General features: G+C 41.7%; 1 protein-coding gene across 5 annotated transcripts in view; it reads right to left on the bottom strand.

Moving 5' to 3' along the window:
• The window catches only part of RBKS (ribokinase), a 93,184-nt gene that overhangs the window by 61,400 nt on the left and 12,268 nt on the right, over positions 1–19,516 (bottom strand). For 4 of the 5 annotated variants that reach the window (XM_041755103.1, XM_041755101.1, XM_041755104.1 and 1 more), the window contains 2 exons: positions 12,925–13,057; positions 145–208 (listed from right to left, as the gene is read on the bottom strand). In XM_041755103.1, the coding sequence (XP_041611037.1) occupies positions 145–208; positions 12,925–12,936 (76 nt within the window). In that variant the 5' untranslated portion in view covers positions 12,937–13,057. Of the gene's footprint in view, positions 1–144; positions 209–12,924; positions 13,058–16,533; positions 16,653–19,516 lie in introns of all 5 variants that reach the window. The other variant, XM_041755100.1, reaches the window with a different exon arrangement.

Raw genomic sequence — 19,516 nt, 5'->3', positions numbered from 1 at the left:
AGTAAGATGAGACAAAGCTGTGCATAAAAATTCTCTGGCCACCAGAGGAGGATCTAATAATTCTATTCTATATTCAACTGTTCTTGTAACCAGATCCCAGAGGAAAAGTCATAAAAACTAACTTTAAAAAAGATGAAATTTTACCTGTAGAAACATCGTTCTGTTTTAAGTTTTCTATATAGTCACTGCCAAAAGAATCTTTGCCAACCTGTACCAAAGAAATGATGAATGTTAGATCTTTTACATTTAGTAAAATGCTACAATGTAGTTTTTAGAATACTTAGCATTTTAAAAGGGCATATCTGCACAGTACTTTATAAACATTAGCTAATTAATCTTCTTTTTTTTTTTTTTTGCTAATTAATCTTCTTAATGTAAGATGCTAAACTTGGTTTCAGCCCAAAGAATTGTCCCACTTACATCCTAAAATGTGAAGCATTTAATGAACTTTGCTCTCATTTTGATCTGTTCGTGTGGAACCTCCCACTGAGACAGAGCTGTCTACCATCAACAGTCCTCAATATTTACGAAGAATCTCAGTTGTTTGTACTTCACTATAAATGAGGGCATCTTTGTAATGACTTGCCTGTTTTAGAATCTTATCGGACATGGGATGGCGGCATATTTAGACTGGAAAGAGAAGAGGGAATTTAAAAAGCCCTCACTGGTGGGTCTGGGAAGCTCAATGGGTTAAGCATTAAGCGCCTGTCTGCCTGTCTTCGGATCAAGTCGTGATCCCTGGGTCCTGGGATCCATCTCCTAGTCTGGCTCCCTGCTTAGCAAGAGTCGGCTTCTCCCTCTCCCTTTGCCCCTCCCCCTCTGCTTGTGCTGTCTCTTGCACTCTCTCTCTTGATCTCAAATAAATAAAATCTTTCAAATAAAAAAAGAAGCCCTTGTTAACTTGGGTAACTCAGTATAGTGTAAGTCTGTTGCTTCCGCATCCTAGCATGTATTCTGATAATGATAGTTCAGTTTTTCCCAATCATTGATCCTATGTTGACACATTGTTATCACCCAAACTCCATAGTTTACATTAGGGTTCACTCTGGTGTTGTACATTCTATGGGTTTGACAAGCATATGTCATGTATCCACCATTGCAGTATTATCCAGAATGGATTCACTGCCCTGAAAACCCTCTGTGCTCTGCCTATTAATACTCCCTTCGCTCTCCAAGCCCTTGGCAACCACTGATCTTTCTACTGTCTCCAGACTGTCATACTGTTGGAATCATACAATATGAAACTTTTCGGACTGGCTTTTCACTTATAAACCCATCTAAGTTTCCTCCATATCTTCTCATGGCTTATCACTCATTTATTTTTAGTGCTAAAAAATGTTCTGCGGTATGGACATACTGTAGTTTATCCATTCACTCACTGAAGGGCATCTTGAGTTGCTTCTAAATTTTGGTAATTATACATTTTCATGTGTAGGTTTTTGTGTGGATGCCCTCCTATTGTGTTATTTTATTTTAACTTCAGTGGAGGTAACATACAGTGTTTATTAGTTTCCTCCCATCTTAATTTAAATTCTAATCAGCTGTCACCATTTAAGTATTAGGCCACTTCACAAAAACAAATTCCCAGGAGGTCTTGAAAATTCAGAGGTTCTGGCAACATCGGGCCCACATTCCTGCAAGGCAACCCAGCTAGAACTGCCCCAAATGTGAGCACATGATCTCCAGTTGACCACAGCCTGCACCTGGCCTACTGCAATTAATGTTATTTGCTTGGCACCTGTAGGCTTGTAGGGTGGCCACTCCTGAATTTCTATTTTGTCCTGTAGGGAGTGCTCACTACCTCAATGGATCGTGTATCTATCTGGGTCTCATCCACTCCAGGTGTGTTTTGCTTTTCCACATAAAATTGCTTTCCTCGGGATATATCAATAGAAAGAAACCTAGAGATTTGCTTGGGTTGAGAGCCTCAATGAGTGAAGAGAAGATTTTGCTAGATCAGGGGTTGGAAAATTTTTTCCTATAAAAGTACACATAGGTAGTAGTTTAGACATGGTGGGCCAGATGGTCTCTTTTGCAACTATGCAACTTTGCTGTATGAAAGCAGCCAAATAAAATCTGCAGACAAATGGATGTAGCCTGTGTTCAAATAAAACTTTATAAAAATACATGGCAGGCAAGATTTGCTTCCTGAATGGTAGTGTACTGACCCCTGATTTAAATGCCACCTCTGAGACTTCTTCTTCAAAGAACACTTTCCCTGTGCTCCTTTCCTGGCAGAAATGCTGACTAGGCAATAATTCTGAACAATATACTATAATTCCTTTTTTAATTAAAGGTTTTATTTATTTATTCATGAGAGACAGAGAGAGGCAGGGACATAGGCAGAGGGAGAAGCAGGCTCCCTGGAGGGAGTCCGATGCAGGACTTGATCCTAGGACACCAGAATCATGATCTGAGCCAAAGGCAGATGCTCAACCACTGAGCCACCCAGGCGTCCCTATAATAGTTTCTTATTAGCAGATTTTCTATCTCTACAATGAAGAGTGTCCACTCTAAAGCACTGCTCTGGGGCAGAGTTCCCCGAGGAAAGGAGGTCATCTGTCAAAGGTTTTCTTCATGGAAGATAGGCCATGTATCTACCAAAGCATCCCATTTCTTAGGTCAAAGATTCATACCAGAAACAAATTGTTTATTTTCTCATCTCTTTTTTTTTAAACATGTATTTCTCTCTTATGAGCAATTAAGATGCCATATAGTTGGGAAAGCATCATTTTAAGAATGTTGTAGCGATTAAAGGAAGGCCATTCCTAGGCATGTGGGGCTTGGTACAGATTAGAGCAAAGAAACTTCTCTCCCTTTTCCAACCAGTTTAATATAGGCAAAAATCTGTTTTTTTTCCAGGCAAAATCTGTTTCAGGTGAATTTCGAAGGCATGTTTGGTAAATGGTATGGTGATATAAACGTTAGGAAGTGCAGGGATTAAGAAGAATTGTTGGAATGGAGGAGAAAACCAATGAGTAGGCAGCTTTGCCTTCCAGAAACTGTTGGAGGGAGGATAAGACTTACAGAGGCACCTGGCACTCCAAGTGGAGTATCACGTGCATCCAAGGCATAATCAGGAAGGGACTGCATGCTCATGGTAACTGCATTTTGCAGGGTTGCTGCAGTGGTATTTTTTATTTTTATTTTTTAAGTAGGCTCCCTGCCTGGAGCCCAATGTGAGGCTTGAACTCATGATCCTGAGAGATCAAGCCCTGAGCTGAGATCAAGGGTCAGAAGCTTAAAGGGCAGAGACCCCCAATGCCCCCCACCCCCCCACAATGGTGTTTTAGAGGTGGCAAAGCTGTCTGTCTGCTTTCTACACGGCAATCACCTGAGGGGGCTACATCCTTGGAGATGTTATGGTTCCAGATTTATTCCACTAGTGATTTCCTGGCAAAACCTGTTGGCTGGCATCCTAACCTCTCTATGAGAGTGGAACAAAATACTTTGCTTTTGCCCTTTTTGATATTCCCATGACAAAATTAAAATCTGGTAACTAAGGCAGCCCAGGTGGCTCAGCGGTTTAGCACTGCCGTCCGCCCGTGCGTTATCCTGGAGATCTAGGATCAAATCCCACCTCAGGCTCCTTCCGTGGAGCCTGCTTCTCCCTCTGCCTGTGTCTCTGCCTCTCTCTCTCTGTGAGTGTCTCTCATGAATAAATAAATAAAATCTTAAAAAAAAATCTGGTAACTAAAAAAATAATGGTAAAGTAACAATACCCGCTGAGGATCAAGAGAAGTCAATCTTAGCTCCATTAACTTTGCCTCGGGGTCATGGTAACACATTACAAAGTAAAAGAAGTGGTAAGAAGCCTACAAATAAGCCACAAGAGACTCTTAACTCTAGGAAACACAGAAGGTTGCTGGAGGGCGGGGGGTGGGGGGGGGGTGGGGGGGTGGGGTGGGTGGGGGGGTGGGGGGGGGGATGGGGTAACCGGGGGATGGGCACGAAGAAGGACACGTGATGGGATGAGCACTGGGTGTTACCAGTTATGGAGCTCTAACCTCAGAAACTAGTATTGCACTATATGTTAACTAACTGAATTTAAATCATAATAATAAAAGAAGAAGCCTACGAAAAGGAAGGCGATATTTGCATTTGTGTCCTGGAAGTCAGAAGCCCCTTCGTACTTCCTTTTTTTTTTTTTTTAAGATTTTATTTATTTATTCACGAGAGACACACAGAGAGAGGCAGAGACACAGGCAGGGGGAGAAGCAGGCTCCATGCAGGGAGCCCGACGCGGGACTCGATCCCAGAACCCCAGGATCACGCCCGGGGCATGAAGGCAGATGTTAAAGAAAAAAAAAAAAAGAAGGCAGGTGCTAAACCACTGAGCCACCACTGCGTCCCACCCCTTTACACTTCCAGTGTGGCTTGGGACAAGCCACTTTAACCGCCTCTCGGCCTCAGTCTCCTTATCCAGAAGGTCAAAGCATGTTTGCTGTGAGGGTAACAGGCGTGAAGCACGTTTACAACTGTAAAGTATTAAATAACGTCTTGGGGTCACTGTCATGGTCCCCATCCTCCTCACCACGGCAGTACCAGTGCCACTGTGGCCGCTTCCCTGGGGGGAGGGACAGGGCTCCTGCTGCTCGGATTCAATCTTATAAACTACTTTCCTGCCCATCTGGTTCCCCCTAATGTTTCCATTTCTTCCTGTTGCTCCCTATCTTCAAACAGAAGAGTACCTGGTCATGGAAGCAAGCCCATGGGTGCACTGAATTATTTTAAAAATAAGACTGCATTACTGTTATTAAAAAACATAACATCTCCATTAATGGTGACATGAATGCTGTTTAATTAACCATGTATCTCGTTACTTCCATAGGAATAACAGAGCCAACTGCGAGCACGTCTGTGTCTTAGACATGCGTATTTATTATATCGAAATGTGGGCAAAAAGCAGCAGAGATCTGAGTCCTCCTTTCCCCCCCTGCATTACAGAGTTGCACAAATGCTTTGTGCAATGTCATACTAAAAGAATGCCATTTCCCGTTTCCCCACCCTCAAACCTCTTACACAATCATTTATTCTGTTGGATTTGCTTTTGAAAAGGTTGAGAGAGGCAAACACCTTCCAATCCCCTTTGCCTACTTCTGACTCAAATGTAAGCCTCTTTCTCAGTAACTGGAAATTGATAACCAGAAATCAGAGTAGAACCTAGATGAAGGTGTCATGCATCGAGTGCCATTGAGAGCTGAGTGAAAAGTGTCCTGAAAAATCACAGTGAATGATACAAATGGAATGATTTGTAATGAATGTGAATGAAAATCGTAGTGAATGACTTAAAATGGTCCTTGAAATAAAAAGGACTTGACATAATAATATCATAGAGGAATCTTCATAGGTATTTTGGGGGGCTTCTCCATATTCCTGGTCACGTTTTGTCTATTAAATTGATATGAGGACTTTAAGTGTAAGTATCTTGGTCATGCAGCAAAATAGAGCAAATGCGAGTCAGGGAACTTGGAATCAAATTTCAGTTCTGCCATTATCAGGCTAGTTAAAATTCTTTATATTTTGCTGCAAATTGTTGCAACTGAGCCAGGTAGGGTGGGACTAGGGTAGAAGACCAGTAGTTCTCGGCCTTCACTGTGCATTAACTCCCATGGAGCTTAGACATCTTGGTGCCCACGCTACACCCCAGATCAATGAAATCAGACCCTGTGCAGAGAAGGGGGGGCCGTGGCACGCGCCCCAGGTGATTCCAATGTATGCCTCCAGCTGAGGCCCACCGGATTGCAGGATGAAAGCTGGGAGAGTGAGTGCGAAGCTTTGTGTGGAAGTAACGAGGAGGAAGAGCACAGTCCTGCCTGGCCCTATGTTGGGAAGTCAACTAAGTGGGAACACAGTGTGGCCTATAGCGTCAGCCCTGGGGTAAGGGGCCCAAGAGTGCCCAACACTGTGATCAAGTTATTGTAAAACTACACAAGTCCCTACGCTTGTGTTTGCTGACTCCAGCCTCATTTTGATGTCACCAGGCTTCCCCTTGCTTTGTTGGCTTCTCTAACACTCCTATTTGGCAAAAAAAAAAAAAAAAAAAAAAAAAAGTTGGATATCCCTGTTCTACAAAGTGGTCAGTAGAAAGGCACTATTAATATTATCATTTGACTGTGTTAAGACACAAGGTGAGTACAATACATTTGTGTCAATTTCCCTGCCCTCTGAGAACCTAGACGTCCTTTCCTTTCTCCATTTAACCAAACTTCACCTGTTTTTCTTTCTCTTTTTTAAAGATTTTATTCATTTTTTCCTGAGACACATAGAGCGGGAGGCAGAGACATAGGCAGAGGGAGAAGCAAGCTCCCTATGGGGAGCCCGATACAGGACTTGATCCCAGGACCCTGGGATCACAACCTGAGCCAAAGGCAGATGCTCAGCCACTGAGCCACTCAAGCGTCCAAAGTGCTTCTGTTTTCTATCATGGAGAGCTCCTGGAGGGAAGTAATTTCAGATTCCTGCTTCCCAGGGCCCAGCACAGACCTTTATCCACAGTGGGGTTGGATAAATGGGACCAAGTTAAATGTGGGTTTCTGTACAGGTTAATCTGGTCCCTCACCTATTTTTCAAGTGCAACTTAAGGCCTCCCTTCCCTATTCTAGCCCTTCTTAATGCTCTCATTTCCTGGAACTCCTAGAGCATTCCTGATAGATACTAGTAAATATTTAATTGAATACCACCTTATATTGTTTGCCTAAACAATCTTCCTAAAAATCTGGCCTTCCTAAAAGCTTATTGGAGGGATCCCTGGGTGGTGCAGTGGTTTGGCGCCTGCCTTTGGCCCAGGGCGCGATCCTGGAGACCCGGGATCGAATCCCACGTCGGGCTCCCGGTGCATGGAGCCTGCTTCTCCCTCTGCCTATGTCTCTGCCTCTCTCTCTCTCTCTCTCTCTCTCTGTGTGACTATAATAAATAAATAAAAATTAAAAAAAAAAAAAAAAGCTTATTGGAGACTCCAGTTTAGCATATATTTATCCTTCCTTAAACCCTGTGCATGAAATGTGTTCTATTAAGTATTTGGTCATCCTTAGTTGCCTGTCTGTTTATTTTCCTTGGCCTAGCTTGTCATTCTTAAAGGGACAGGACTACAGGCACTCAGACTATCCTAGCTGGGGCTGCCAAAAGGTCCTCTACAAGGTTTTGCTCCTAATAGCCCCCTGGAAGGCACTCCTATACTCTTTCGGTAGCAGCAGTGAAATTCTTTTGGGCAGGTTTCTGGGAAAACCACATAGTCTGAGGTAGCCTGTGTAAGCCTGTTCTGGGTGAAAGAAGCCAGGTCATCAGCAGTTATGGACAACCACTTGCACTTAATCTAAGGCAACTCCTAGAACCCCAGAAGCTCTTTAGGAAATCCCAGGCTCAGCTCTACCTTGAAGACTGTAGAGTCATGCAGTTGGATAGAACTTTCTGCAATGATGAAATGCTCTCTATCAGTGTTACCCCAAACAGGCACTTGAAATATAGCCAAGTATGATAGAGCAACTCAATTAAAAATTCTATCTGAATTACATTTAAATCTAGCCACACATGGCTAGTGGCTGCCATCTTGGATAATGCAGCTATAGAGATGTAAATTAGAATCTAGGGAAACATGACTGACTGTGTGTATCAGGAGTAGGAGCATTTCCTCCAGCTAAGGGCACTGAGGTATTTCCTTTACTTTTACCATTGAGAAGGCTCCCTTTGCATTGAGGGAGAGCCTACCAGTGGCTTCCACAGTCCAGAACTGTGATCTAATGCTGAGGAAGGTAACTTTAGTTAGCACTACAATATAACGAACATCCACATTTCAAAATGGTTGAGGAATCAGCTGCTTGGAACCCTTGAATGGTAGAAAACATCTAAAAATTCCATCTGTCAATATACAGTTGAGGTAAATAAAACCTAGAGACCCAAGATATCTAAACTGAAGTCACATGAAGTAGAAGATTTCTGCTAAAAAAGTAGTCACATATATTAAAACAGGTTATCAATTTTCAAAGTTAGAATGCACAGAAATATAATTAACACTAAAACCAAGTTGAATGCAGCTTAATATTTGTGATTCAAGACATTTTGTGACTTTTCAGTGCCTGAGGGTAATGATGAACAGCAGGTTTGGGAGACTAACATGAATTTCTTGTCATGTAACAAAACCTGGCAGTTGCTTTTTTGAATTAAGTCTCTCATATTAACTTTTTAACCTGTCACTTGTGGCTTTGTCATAAAAGAGTACAGAAGAATACATATAATTCCAGTTGCTTAAGCTAGCTGATTGTTTAAATCCTATCTAAATGGAGATAATGGCCTTTAACATAAAAAATTAATGTTACAGTCACTATTGAGTCCTATTTATTTGGGAGTAGAGGTGGATAGGAGGTAAGAGGTGGTTGGTGGTAACCCCAATTTTGTTCCATTCTTCTATAGGAGACACTTATTGTTTATTTGTTTGGGGTCCTAGGGTACCCTGTGTTTGGACATGTGGCCAGGGACTCCAAACAATATAGCCAATATTGTCCTCCAGCAGAGTTCAGGCAAGGACAGATTTCACTTCATTATATATTACCTGGAAAGTGCTGGTGACTACTCATGTGATCTTTGAAAACTAAATCTTAATGCGTATCAGTTAACAGTCCCACAGTAATCTGACAGACAATCTAACCTTTTTTGGTTAAGATGATGAGTACTCTAATACCTGCTTTTCAAAGCCATCTGTGGTGAAGGCTTTTTTTTTTTTTTTTCATTTTCAATCCATTGTGGACTAATAATTCTGTAAAATATAAAAATGAAATAAACAGAAGAGAGTACTATAAAACACAAGGCTTAATTTATTATTACTATTATGTTCAACAGCTATAAGATTATTTTGTCAAATGCTCGTTTATAACTGCTTACTCTCAATTTCTGTACCGTCCAGACCAGTGACAGTTTGCAGCCTGGCCTGAATTTCAGACTTTGAGTAGTGTGGCTCTAACATACTGCCTCTGTCACAGAGCTTAATATATGCCCATTCTGCAAGGAAAACACACATCTGCTTGTATTACAGAGGTTTTTCTTTCTTTCTTTTTTTTTTTCCCTCTCTCTTTTTTTCTTTTTAAAGGAAGCTCTACGCCCAGTATGGGGCTTAAACCCACAACCCCAGGATCAAGAGTCATGCATTCTACTAACTGAGCCAGCTAGGCACCCCTAGAGAGTTTTGAGTGTGTCATATTCCAGGAAAGCAAGACCAGGTAATTTCTTGGAAGTTCTCCCACATGGCTGATTTCAGATCTGGGTCATTTGGGCCCATGCCTGTTCAGGGCTTCTTCCTACCACATAAAAAGTAGGGTCTTTAGCCTCAGACTAGCCCACTACATCTTTTTTTTTTTTTTTAGATTTTATTTATTTATTCATGAGAGACACACACACAGAGAGAGAGGCAGACATAAGCAGAGGGAGAAGCAGCCTCCTGTGGGGAGCTCGATGTGGGACTTGATCCCAGGACCCTGGGATCACGACCTGAGCAGAAGGCAGAGGCTCAACCACTGAGCCACGCGCGTGCCCTTAGGCCACTGAATCTTGAACTCTTTATTCTACTACGGCACTCCTGAGCAGCCAGTTTTGGATATCTGGAAATAACTTCCTCCTCTCGAACATTTAGCTTCAGCGGAAGAGTGGAGGAGGAAACACTTAAGAAAATTGTGTGAAGTCCTATGAACGGTATTCTCGCAGGCTCTTGCCCTGCCAGCAGACTTCGTTTTTCTATGATACCTGCCTGGATTTGTGATCTGAAAATATCACTTCAATTATCCTTGGATTGTGGCCTTGGGCCCATGACTCAGGTGAATACTGACTGTGTCACTCTTTAACGACTTGAAGTGTTTCATCATGACATGTTTCACTGGATGCATATTGACAGACTCTTGCTTAATAGTCCTTGTCACAATATCTTGGCAAATAATTCCCCTGAGCTCAATATCAGCTGTTTTGCGTGTGCCATCAAACAATCTTACTTCACCAGATCTTGTATTTAGGTTTGTTGTGGGGCAGTCATAGGTAAGTTAACATTGCTAAGAAAACCGGAGGCAATATTCTACCTGTTTTTCTTTTGCTCCATCTGTTCATTTTTATCTTGAAACATTTCATGATTTCGGTTTCTACTTGAAATTTGTCATCTTTGACAAACTGCTATACGGCAGGTTGGCTGATTCTGCTTAATGAGAATCTACTGCACCATGGACAAAAAAACTTATCATGATGAAGGGGTAACAAACAACAGCTTCTATTATAAAATTTTTTTTCTTTTGAAGAAGTCTAAGAATATTATGCCATTTAAGCTTTTTAAGCTTAAAAAAAAATACGTGTCTAAAGATGCCAAGTTGGGGACGCCTGGGTGGCTCAGTGGCTGAGCATCTGCCTTTGGCTCAGGTCATAATCCTGAGGTTCTAGGATTGAGTCCCATATCGGGCTCCCTCTGGGGAGCCTGCTTCTCCCTCTGCCCGTGTCTCTGTCTCTCTTTATATCTCTCATGAATATATAAATTAAATCTTAAAAAAAAAAAAATAAAGATGCCAGGTTGTCTAAGCAAAGTCACCCTGTGGGGTTTTGGCTGCGGCCACGCCTTCTTATCCTCTCTGTGCGGCCACCCAGGAGCCCAGCGCCAAACGGCCGCCAGCTGCGTCAGGGGCATCGCGGATAGAAACAGCTTTCCCGACCGTACAGGTGTGAACATAAACTGCTGGATACAGACCAGAATAAAACAAACGGTGCCATTGCTTTATCAAACTCCCGACTGCAACGATTCCCCAAAGACAGCCCTCTGCTGTCTATTCCTCTCATATCCACTCCTGACGGTTGTATGATTCACTTCCTAAGTTCAGTTCCACAACTCAAATATTTCTATTTTGCGTTTCTTTTTGCCTCAAATTCAACAGACCCAAAATAACACCAATCTCAATCTTCGAGTTGGATGAGATCCCAGGGGACATCCAATTTTGACTTTCATGGCTACATGAATAGCATTTATGAAGCTTCCAAGTGGGGTTCTCTAATCTCTCCTTGTATGGCTCTGGCTCCAGGGAACTCCTCTCTTCCCAGAGCAGCCATTTTTGGTACTTTGCTTCCAACACCAATTCTCTGTCCACATTTTCCCAGCCAGGAAATAGCCTCCTTTTGCCAGTTCCCAAGCCCCGTTAAGTCAGCACCATCTGATGACTCCCCAGACCCTTCATTTCTAATCAAGTATACACTGGTCAGGCCTACTGCTCCCTCTCCTAGCCCCACAGTTCCTAGCATGGAACAGGTCATCAAAAATTAATGGCTGATTAATTGACACTGGAAATCTATCAAGAATTCAACTTCAGCAAACGTGCATTTCTTACTTTGAATCTTGTGCTTTAGGTGATGTTTTTGACCAAACAGCCAGATGAGAATTTTATCACATCAATCATAAATTAGAAATAAACTACACTTCATTAGCAGATGAAAAGATAATTGTATAGCTTGTACATCATTTAAAGACTCCTGTGGAGAGAAGAGTGCTGTATGTAATGAGAAATGACATTTCAGAGAAATTTTGGTAAGACTGACCCAGATCACAGGAGCGAGCTCATTTTTTAAAATTTCTCAGGTTTTTCTTATCCTTTACTGTGCAGACTTGTGTCTAGCTTCCTGAAGATAAACTATCTTTCGTGTTATACCAGTAATGCTAGCATCTTAAAATTTCACTAAACACGCAAACCTTGAACCTTTGGAAGCCAATTTTATTTTCAAATGATTTCAGTCAGGAGAGAAAGAGGGACTATTGGATTTTACATATCACTTCCTTACATACTTACAAACAGAACTGTGCCTAAAGATTAGTTATGCATAGTTCATTAAGGCCCAGGTTCCTTTCTGGTCCAAAAGCTAGCATTAGAAGACCTAATTTAGAGATGAGTGGATCAGCAGTTATTAGACCAAGTTTCCAAAAGCTGTGTTGCAGCAAAACCTGCTAAAAACAGGATGACTTGTGCTGTTGTGAAGCCAGACTATAGAAACTCAGTGGAGTAGGCAAATTCCCCTCACTTTTCAGCCTTCACTTAGAAGTTCATTAAGTTAAAGGAATGCAGCATTAAGTTATTTGCAGCATTAAGCTACTTCCCAGAGGACTCAGGGAAGAAACTATTATAAAGGTAAGGAAAATTACTCTCTATTTAAATCTTTAACAATACAAAACAGATATTCACGTAAGTACCTGGACACACATGTTTACAGCAGTACTGTTCACAATAGCCAGAAGGTGGAAACAGCTCAAGTGTCCATGAACAGACAAGTGAATAGACAAATTATTACAATATTTGTCTGAATACAATATTATTCACCCACAAAAGGACTAAAATAGATAACATGCTATAGGGTAGATGAACCTTGAGAATATCATGCTAAATAAAAGAAGCTAGACACAAAATGCCATGTAACCTATGATTCCACTTATAGGAAACATCCAGAATAGATAAATCCATAGAAATGGAATGCAGGTTGTTGGTTGCCAGGGCCACGAGGTTGGGTGGTGGGAGGATTGGGGGAAACTGCTTAATGGTAAGGAGTTTTACTCTGGAATGATAGAAATGTTCTGGGACTAAAGAGAATCATGGGACGCCTGGGTGGTTCAGTGGTTGAGCATCTGCCTTTGGCTCAGGGTGTGATCCTGGGGTCCCGGGATCGGGTCCCACATCGGGCTCCCTGCATGGAGCCTGCTTCTCCCTCTGCCTATGTCTCTGCCTCTCTCTCTGTGTTTCTCATGAATAAATAAATAAAATCTTTAACAAAAAATAAAAAGAATCCTGGTTGTCCAACATTGTGAATATACTAAATGCCACTGAATTGGCTGCTTTTAAAAAAAAAACAACAAAAACCAATCAGCACAAGTCTTAAAACTGGACTCTTGCCTCTAGAATCCTCTCCACCATACTTTACACTTACCTTGCATACCATGGATGTCTTTGCTCCAAGCCTGGCAGCTTGGACACACTGGTTGGCACCTTTCCCTCCAAAGCCAATAAAAAACTTATGTCCGTGGATGGTTTCTCCAGTTTTTGGCAAACGAGAAGTGAGACTATCATAGTTTAAAAAAGAGAAGGAAAAAAAAGGCACATTGGTAACTGCAATCAATTTAAGTTCAGAAGAGAGAGAGGGAAGGTTCTCTGATGGAGCTCTAGTCTTAGCCTGCAAAAATGCAAGCAGAAGCAGAGATGACCTATTCCTTTAAGGTAACATTCAGTAGTTCATGGTATCACTAACCAGAATGAATCTGCTGACAGGATGTCTCCCCCATTCCCAGTACCACAGTCGTGCACTGTAGCTCCACTTCAGACCACGGTTTCTAGTGTCTACTGCATCAGGGGTGCTCATGGGTGCCTCTTTTTTCTTTTTTTTTCTTTTTTAAGGTTTTATTTATTTATTCATGACACACACACACACACATAGAGGCAGAGACACAGGCGGAAGGAAAAGCAGGCTCCCCAGGGGGAGTCTGATTCGAGACTGGATCTGAGGACCCGAGGACCCCGGGATCATAACCTGAGCCGAAGGCAGACACTCCACTGCTAAGCCCACCCAGGTGTCCCAAGTGCCTCTGTTTTCTTTCTTTTTTTTTTTTTTAATTAATTTATTTATTTATTTATTTATTTATTTATTTATTTATTTATTTATGATAGTCACAGAGAGAGAGAGAGAGAGGCAGAGACACAGGCAGAGGGAGAAGCAGGCTCCATGCACCGGAAGCCCGACGTGGGATTCGATCCCGGGTCTCCAGGATCACGCCCTGGGCCAAAGGCAGGCGCCAAACTGCTGCGCCACCCAGGGATCCCCCTCTGTTTTCTATCATAGGGAACTCTTGGAGGGAAGTAACTTCAGATTCCTGCTTCCCAGTACCCTGCACAGACCTGTATTCACGGTGGGACTGGATAAATGGGACCAAATTAAATGTGTGTTTCTGTACAGGTTTATCTGGTCACTTTAACAAGAAGTAGGAAGTGTACCAGGATTCTGGTAACCATGATCAGGACTTAAGGAGAAAAGGGGAAGTGGCAGGTCTTGGGCCTAAGGAATCCCATTTGTTTCCCTGCAGGTGGGGTGGGCATGGGTTATTGTTTTGATGGCAGGGTCAGGTGTTAATCCCAGGCCATCCTGTAGACCACCCGTTTCAGGTCCTGACTCAAAAACAGCATCTATTTTTTTAAAAAAATAGTCTAGAGAGCTACATTTAGCTTTGAACGTTTACTATAGGAAGTTTCAAAAGCAACTAACTCTGTTTATAAAACAAGAGAAAACAGTATACTGACTTCCCCACCCCATGCCCTCATCACAGATTCAACTGTTAACTTCTAGCCAACCCCGTTTCAGTCTCTACCTGGTGGACTTCTCCAAGAACTAAGGATTTTTACTGACCTGTTATCTCCTAGTGAGGGCAGTGCTAAAGGACACAGAAAGTCAGAGTAAAAGATTTTCTCCAGGGTAGGACTCTCATAACATTAAAGTAGAAGATGTGAGGAAACCACCTCTTTGAAAGACTCCAGAGATGCGGAAATGGAAAGAGTCCTGCATATAAGGGTGAGTGAGGGAAGATGGGTGTGAGTAGCAGGCGGACTGGATGGCTACAAAGAAGCAGGCCCAGGGCCAGATAGAGCAGATGGAGCCATGGCAGGTGTGACTAAAAAGGTTAATTCGCCTTAGATGAGGAAGAAGAGCCAAGAGACAAGTTCACAACAGTAGGTCAATTGAGATCCTACTCTGTTTGGGCAGATTTGAAATTTATATTCACTTCCCCACCTAGGCTGTGACCTATCTGAAACCAGTATCTGATGCCTAATATTAGAGTACCAGCATGATGCCAATTCCAACAGGTCACTCACAGCCTGTTTGTCATGCAATGACCTATGACTGATGCCAAGAACACTTGATGGTGTTGGCAATGACCAAATTCAACCTGTGTACCTCCTGTATGTAGCTCTAAAAGTCTAAATAAATTGGCTAAACTACTCCATTCCCTAGCAGTGCAGTGTCAAATATGGTTCTTTGAGATTCACAAGAGACTCATCAATAATTTGAAAACATTCTATTCCACTCCGCCCCTTTTCAGTTCTATTTTTATCTCCTATTCTAAATGCATTTATAGTACCGATGAAAAAATATCCATCTACAAGGTTCACTTCTGAAAAAGGTACTCAATCAAGAGAAAAATGGTTTTAATGTAATGTTATTATCCTGTCATTTAATTTAGCGATGACAAGTGATGATGAGATTTTGATTTGCATCAGAAATCTTAAACATTTTAGGATTCTGTTATGAACAGGCAGTGATGAGTAATCTGCGCGACTGAGTAACTATGTGAATTCTTGGCTTATTGATGCTGCTACAAACAACACCCATAACAACCTTAAAAAGAAAAAAAAATCCAATGTGGCTAAAAACAGGCCAAATAACTTAATTAGTAAGATTGTCAGTAAAGAAATTTATGACTTCCACTATATTTATACTTAGATATGGGTCACAATTCACTGGCTTGAATCAAGTGTATTCTTTTTATTATTGGCTGTGGGAAATCATGAAAAATAGACCAGCAGATGATTATTGGGATGTATATATATATGGGATGGAGGAGTGAAATCGGGGGTACAGTGTGTATTTGTCTGATGTGGGAACAGATGGCTGGGATTGAAACTCCTTTCTAAACAACTTGTATTAACACAAGCACTATACTAATTTAGCCATCACTGAAATGTCTCCCTCCTTTAGAATTCTACTCTTTTCTTTCTGCCTCTTTTCCCTATTCTTTCTTCCTTCAGTTGGGAGACTTTCCCTGAACAGGGACAGGGCCATGTCTGTTATGGTCTCCATTTTATCCAGAGTACCTGCCTTTTGGCCTGGGGTTAACATGTTTCTGAGTGAGTGAATTTTTAATTTTTTTTTCTAATTAAAAACATATTTTATTTATTTATTCATGAGAGACACACACAGAGAGGCAGAGACATAGAGAGAAGCAGGCTAACTGTGGGGAGCCCGATGTGGGACTCAATCCTAGGACCCTGGGATCATAACCTGAGCCAAAGGCAGATCCTCAACCACTGAGCCACCCAGGTGCCCCTGAATACATTTTTTTAAAGACTTCCCTTGTCTTTCTGAAGGGTAGCAGAACGTACCACTCCAAAATATAACTGGAGGAGCTCAGGACATGCTGGCCAGATATGTCACTTTGGTATACGGATTATGTTGAGCTGTAGGCACTTGGAAAGTAGCAAATGCAGAGAGAGGCTTTCTCTGAACTGCCCTTTATCTGCCTCAGGATCAGTCCCCCAAAAGGACTCAACAGCCATGAATCCCCTCCTGGGAGTTTCATCAACCAGCAAGGATGGACTCCTGTCACAGACTAGAAGTGAACATCACAACCAGACAAATGTTCTCACAAACATTGTCATAACTCCTATTTATTCTACTGAGGGTGAGTTCATCTTTCATAAGTCATTTATTCTTTCCTAAGAGGCCTCCCCCTTCCTCTCCCTTCCCTATTAAAAGCCCTGAATTCTTAATCACCTTGGGGAGTTACTCCTTTTCTCCTGGGCATCTTCCATTTATACGGTGGGGCATACAGGTTAATACATTTGTTTTTCTCTTGTTCATCTGTCTTTCATTACCAGGGTCTCAGCCAAGAACTGAGAAGGGAAGAGAGAAAATTATTTTTCCTCCCCTATGTTTCTTCTCTGTGTCTCCCCTGTGTAGCAACCATTTCTACTTCTGAATTGCAGATGTGGAGGTGTTGATGAATGGGAAGGAGGAGACTGGCAGGGATGTTCAATTAGCTGGCAGTGACAATTCCATGTTTTACCAGACCTTGCCCATTGCATTCCCAGTATTAGTAGCACTCCTGTCCTATAAGCAGGAACTGTAACTAGAAATCAGACTATCATTCTTCATTCATGTGTTAATTCAACAAATGTTAAATCAGTGTTTTCCAGTATACCTCTACAGGACAAAAGCAACTCGCTGACAATGTAATAAACCCTAACCCTGATACAAGTAATAGATGAGTGAAAAAACAAAACAAAACATGTCAGAGCACAAGATTATTATGATCTGATTCATGTTTTTTTTTCTTTTAAGGATCAAATTGGCTTTATTAAGCAATTCATGAATCAGGCAGCATCTAACAAGAGGAGGGGAGCTCCCCAACTTATGTTTTCTAAAAATAAAAAGCTATATGTTCTCATAATATGTAAGTGCATAGAAAATGAACTGTTAATGACAAGTATCCATGAAAAGGGTGGAGAGAAGGAGCAAAAGTTCATGTTTTACTTTATAGATGTATAGAGGTATATGCGACAAGCATATACTTGTGCATTAGGAGGCCATTTATTACTACTTCATATTCATTTGGCTTCTCAGCATCTTCTTAAGAGCCACCAGCTCTTCTTGGGCTCCAGCTGGCTTCTGGCAGGTGCAACCTAACACAGCCTTGTCCAGCGCCACTCTCTTTCCACTCCTTTGTCATGGTTCCCAGCTCTCCTGCAGCATTGAGCAATCAGCGAAACATGTCAAGTATCTTTGTATAGGTTTTTCTTGCTCCCTGGATTATAGTCCTGTGCAGATTATATGCTGTTAAGCCTTTGTCTTATGCCCTTTCTGTTGAACCCAGACTAAGGTAGTTTCCTGCCTTTTTTTTTTTTTTTTTTTTTTAAAGTAAATGAACTGGAGTGGAAAGTTGAGTTGAGAGCAACTAGTCAGTTACAGGGATGTCTGGGTGGTTCAGTGGTTGAGCATCTGCCTTTGGTTCAGGGTGTGACCCTGGGGTCCTGGGACCCCTAGTCCTGCATTGGGCTTCCTATGGGGAGCCTGCTTCTCCCTCTGCCTGTGTCTCTGCCTCTCTCTCTCTGTGTGTCTCATGAATAAACAAATAAAATCTTTAAAAAAAAAGATAGTTACAGGCAGAAGCATTTCTGAATTATAAATCCCAAGTTACCTTGAATTAGGTTTTCCTATCTCTTTCCTTATTAAAATCATGAAATTAAAGTCTGGTTCAAGAAAGGATCTGCACAAAACACCATCCTCTAAATGAAAGCATTGCTATGATTTGCCCCAATTCAAACACAAGGTTTAGCAGGATGCCATGGACAAATTAAAGTGCTCAAAGGAAAATAAAAAGGAAGCAGTTCTGATAGCAATACCCTGTTACTACCATTTAAAAGTTAAAAACAGTGTCAGCTTCTGAATGAGGGAGAAAACCCAAACAGAGAAAACCAGTCATAAGAAATATACTTGAATTTAAAACAAATTTGTAGCTTTAACTGTTAAATTTTAAATCTGCACAGGAGGCAACACTGCTAAATGTTCATAGACAGGGGTGCCTGGGCAGCCCAGTTGGTTAAGCATCTACCTTGGGCTCAGGTCATGATCCTGGGGTTCTGGGATCCAGTCCCGCACTGTGTTCCCTGCTCGCTGGGGAGCCTGCTTCTCCCTCTCCTACTCCTCCTGCTTGTGCTGTCAAATAAATAAATAAAATCTTAAAAAAAATGTTTATAGATGGCTCTGCAGTCTTCCAGGCCCTGAGAGGTCACATGGCTAGAGCCTAGTTGTGTGAGGTAGCAGGCCTGAGCCACTTACTGATTGTATTACCTTTGACAGCTTTTCCCTCTTTGAACCAGGTTCTTCTCTTGCAAAACAGGTTTAATAATACTTGTCAACTCCTTAAATGCCTGGGTTTTGTGCTCTGAGTTATTTCACTGACAGGTGTTATCAGAACAACTAATCAATTACTTTTAGCTTCTTGACAATGATGTGCTTGTTACAGGTTCTCAGAGATGATTCATACCAAAGGAAGGAATGACCTGGTGAAACAGGGCTGAGAAATCTTTTGACCAAAGAGGTCACACTATCCTGGCTCCAGCCAAAAGTCAAGGAATAAGCTTCTCTTTGGCTTTCTGCGTTCCATCCTTTCTTCTTCAGGCTGCAAGTGTCTGACACACTGTATGCTTCCCTAATAGGGGACTGTACTATTATTGCCCAATTAAAATTCATTACACTCATTTATTATTCCCACTGTCTGTACTCTTCAACTGTATCTATTCTTCTCAGCATTTGTGTATGTCACATTTACAGGAATGAGCATCATTTCCAAATCAACTTAGTGATGCCTCTTTCTTGCTCTGTAAAAAAAAAAAAAATCTCCCAACTAAATCTTCATTCTGTGGTTCCTAACCCTAAATTTGCAGACGTAAGATTTATTTAAGGGAATGAAAGCTGCATTATGCTTTAAACCGTTTTAGTTTTTTTTAAAAACTGATTTTGAGTACTAACTCTTATCCTTTCTTAGCTAACGAGTGGAGGGCTACAAAGTAGTTTTGCCTGAAGATGTAGCTATTCTTTTTTTTTTTTTTTTTAAGATTATTTATTCATGAGAGACACAGAGACATAGGCAGTGGGAGAAGCGGGTTCCCTGCAGGGAACCTGATGTGTGGTACTGGATCACAGGACCCTGGGATCATGCTCGGAGCCAAAGGCAGATGCTCAACCACTGAGCCAC

The sequence above is a fragment of the Vulpes lagopus genome, chromosome 5, assembly GCF_018345385.1.
Source record: "Vulpes lagopus strain Blue_001 chromosome 5, ASM1834538v1, whole genome shotgun sequence".
Taxonomy (NCBI): Eukaryota; Metazoa; Chordata; class Mammalia; order Carnivora; family Canidae; genus Vulpes; species Vulpes lagopus.
Note: the sequence above shows the minus strand (reverse complement) of the source record. Positions and strands in the feature narration are given on the sequence as shown.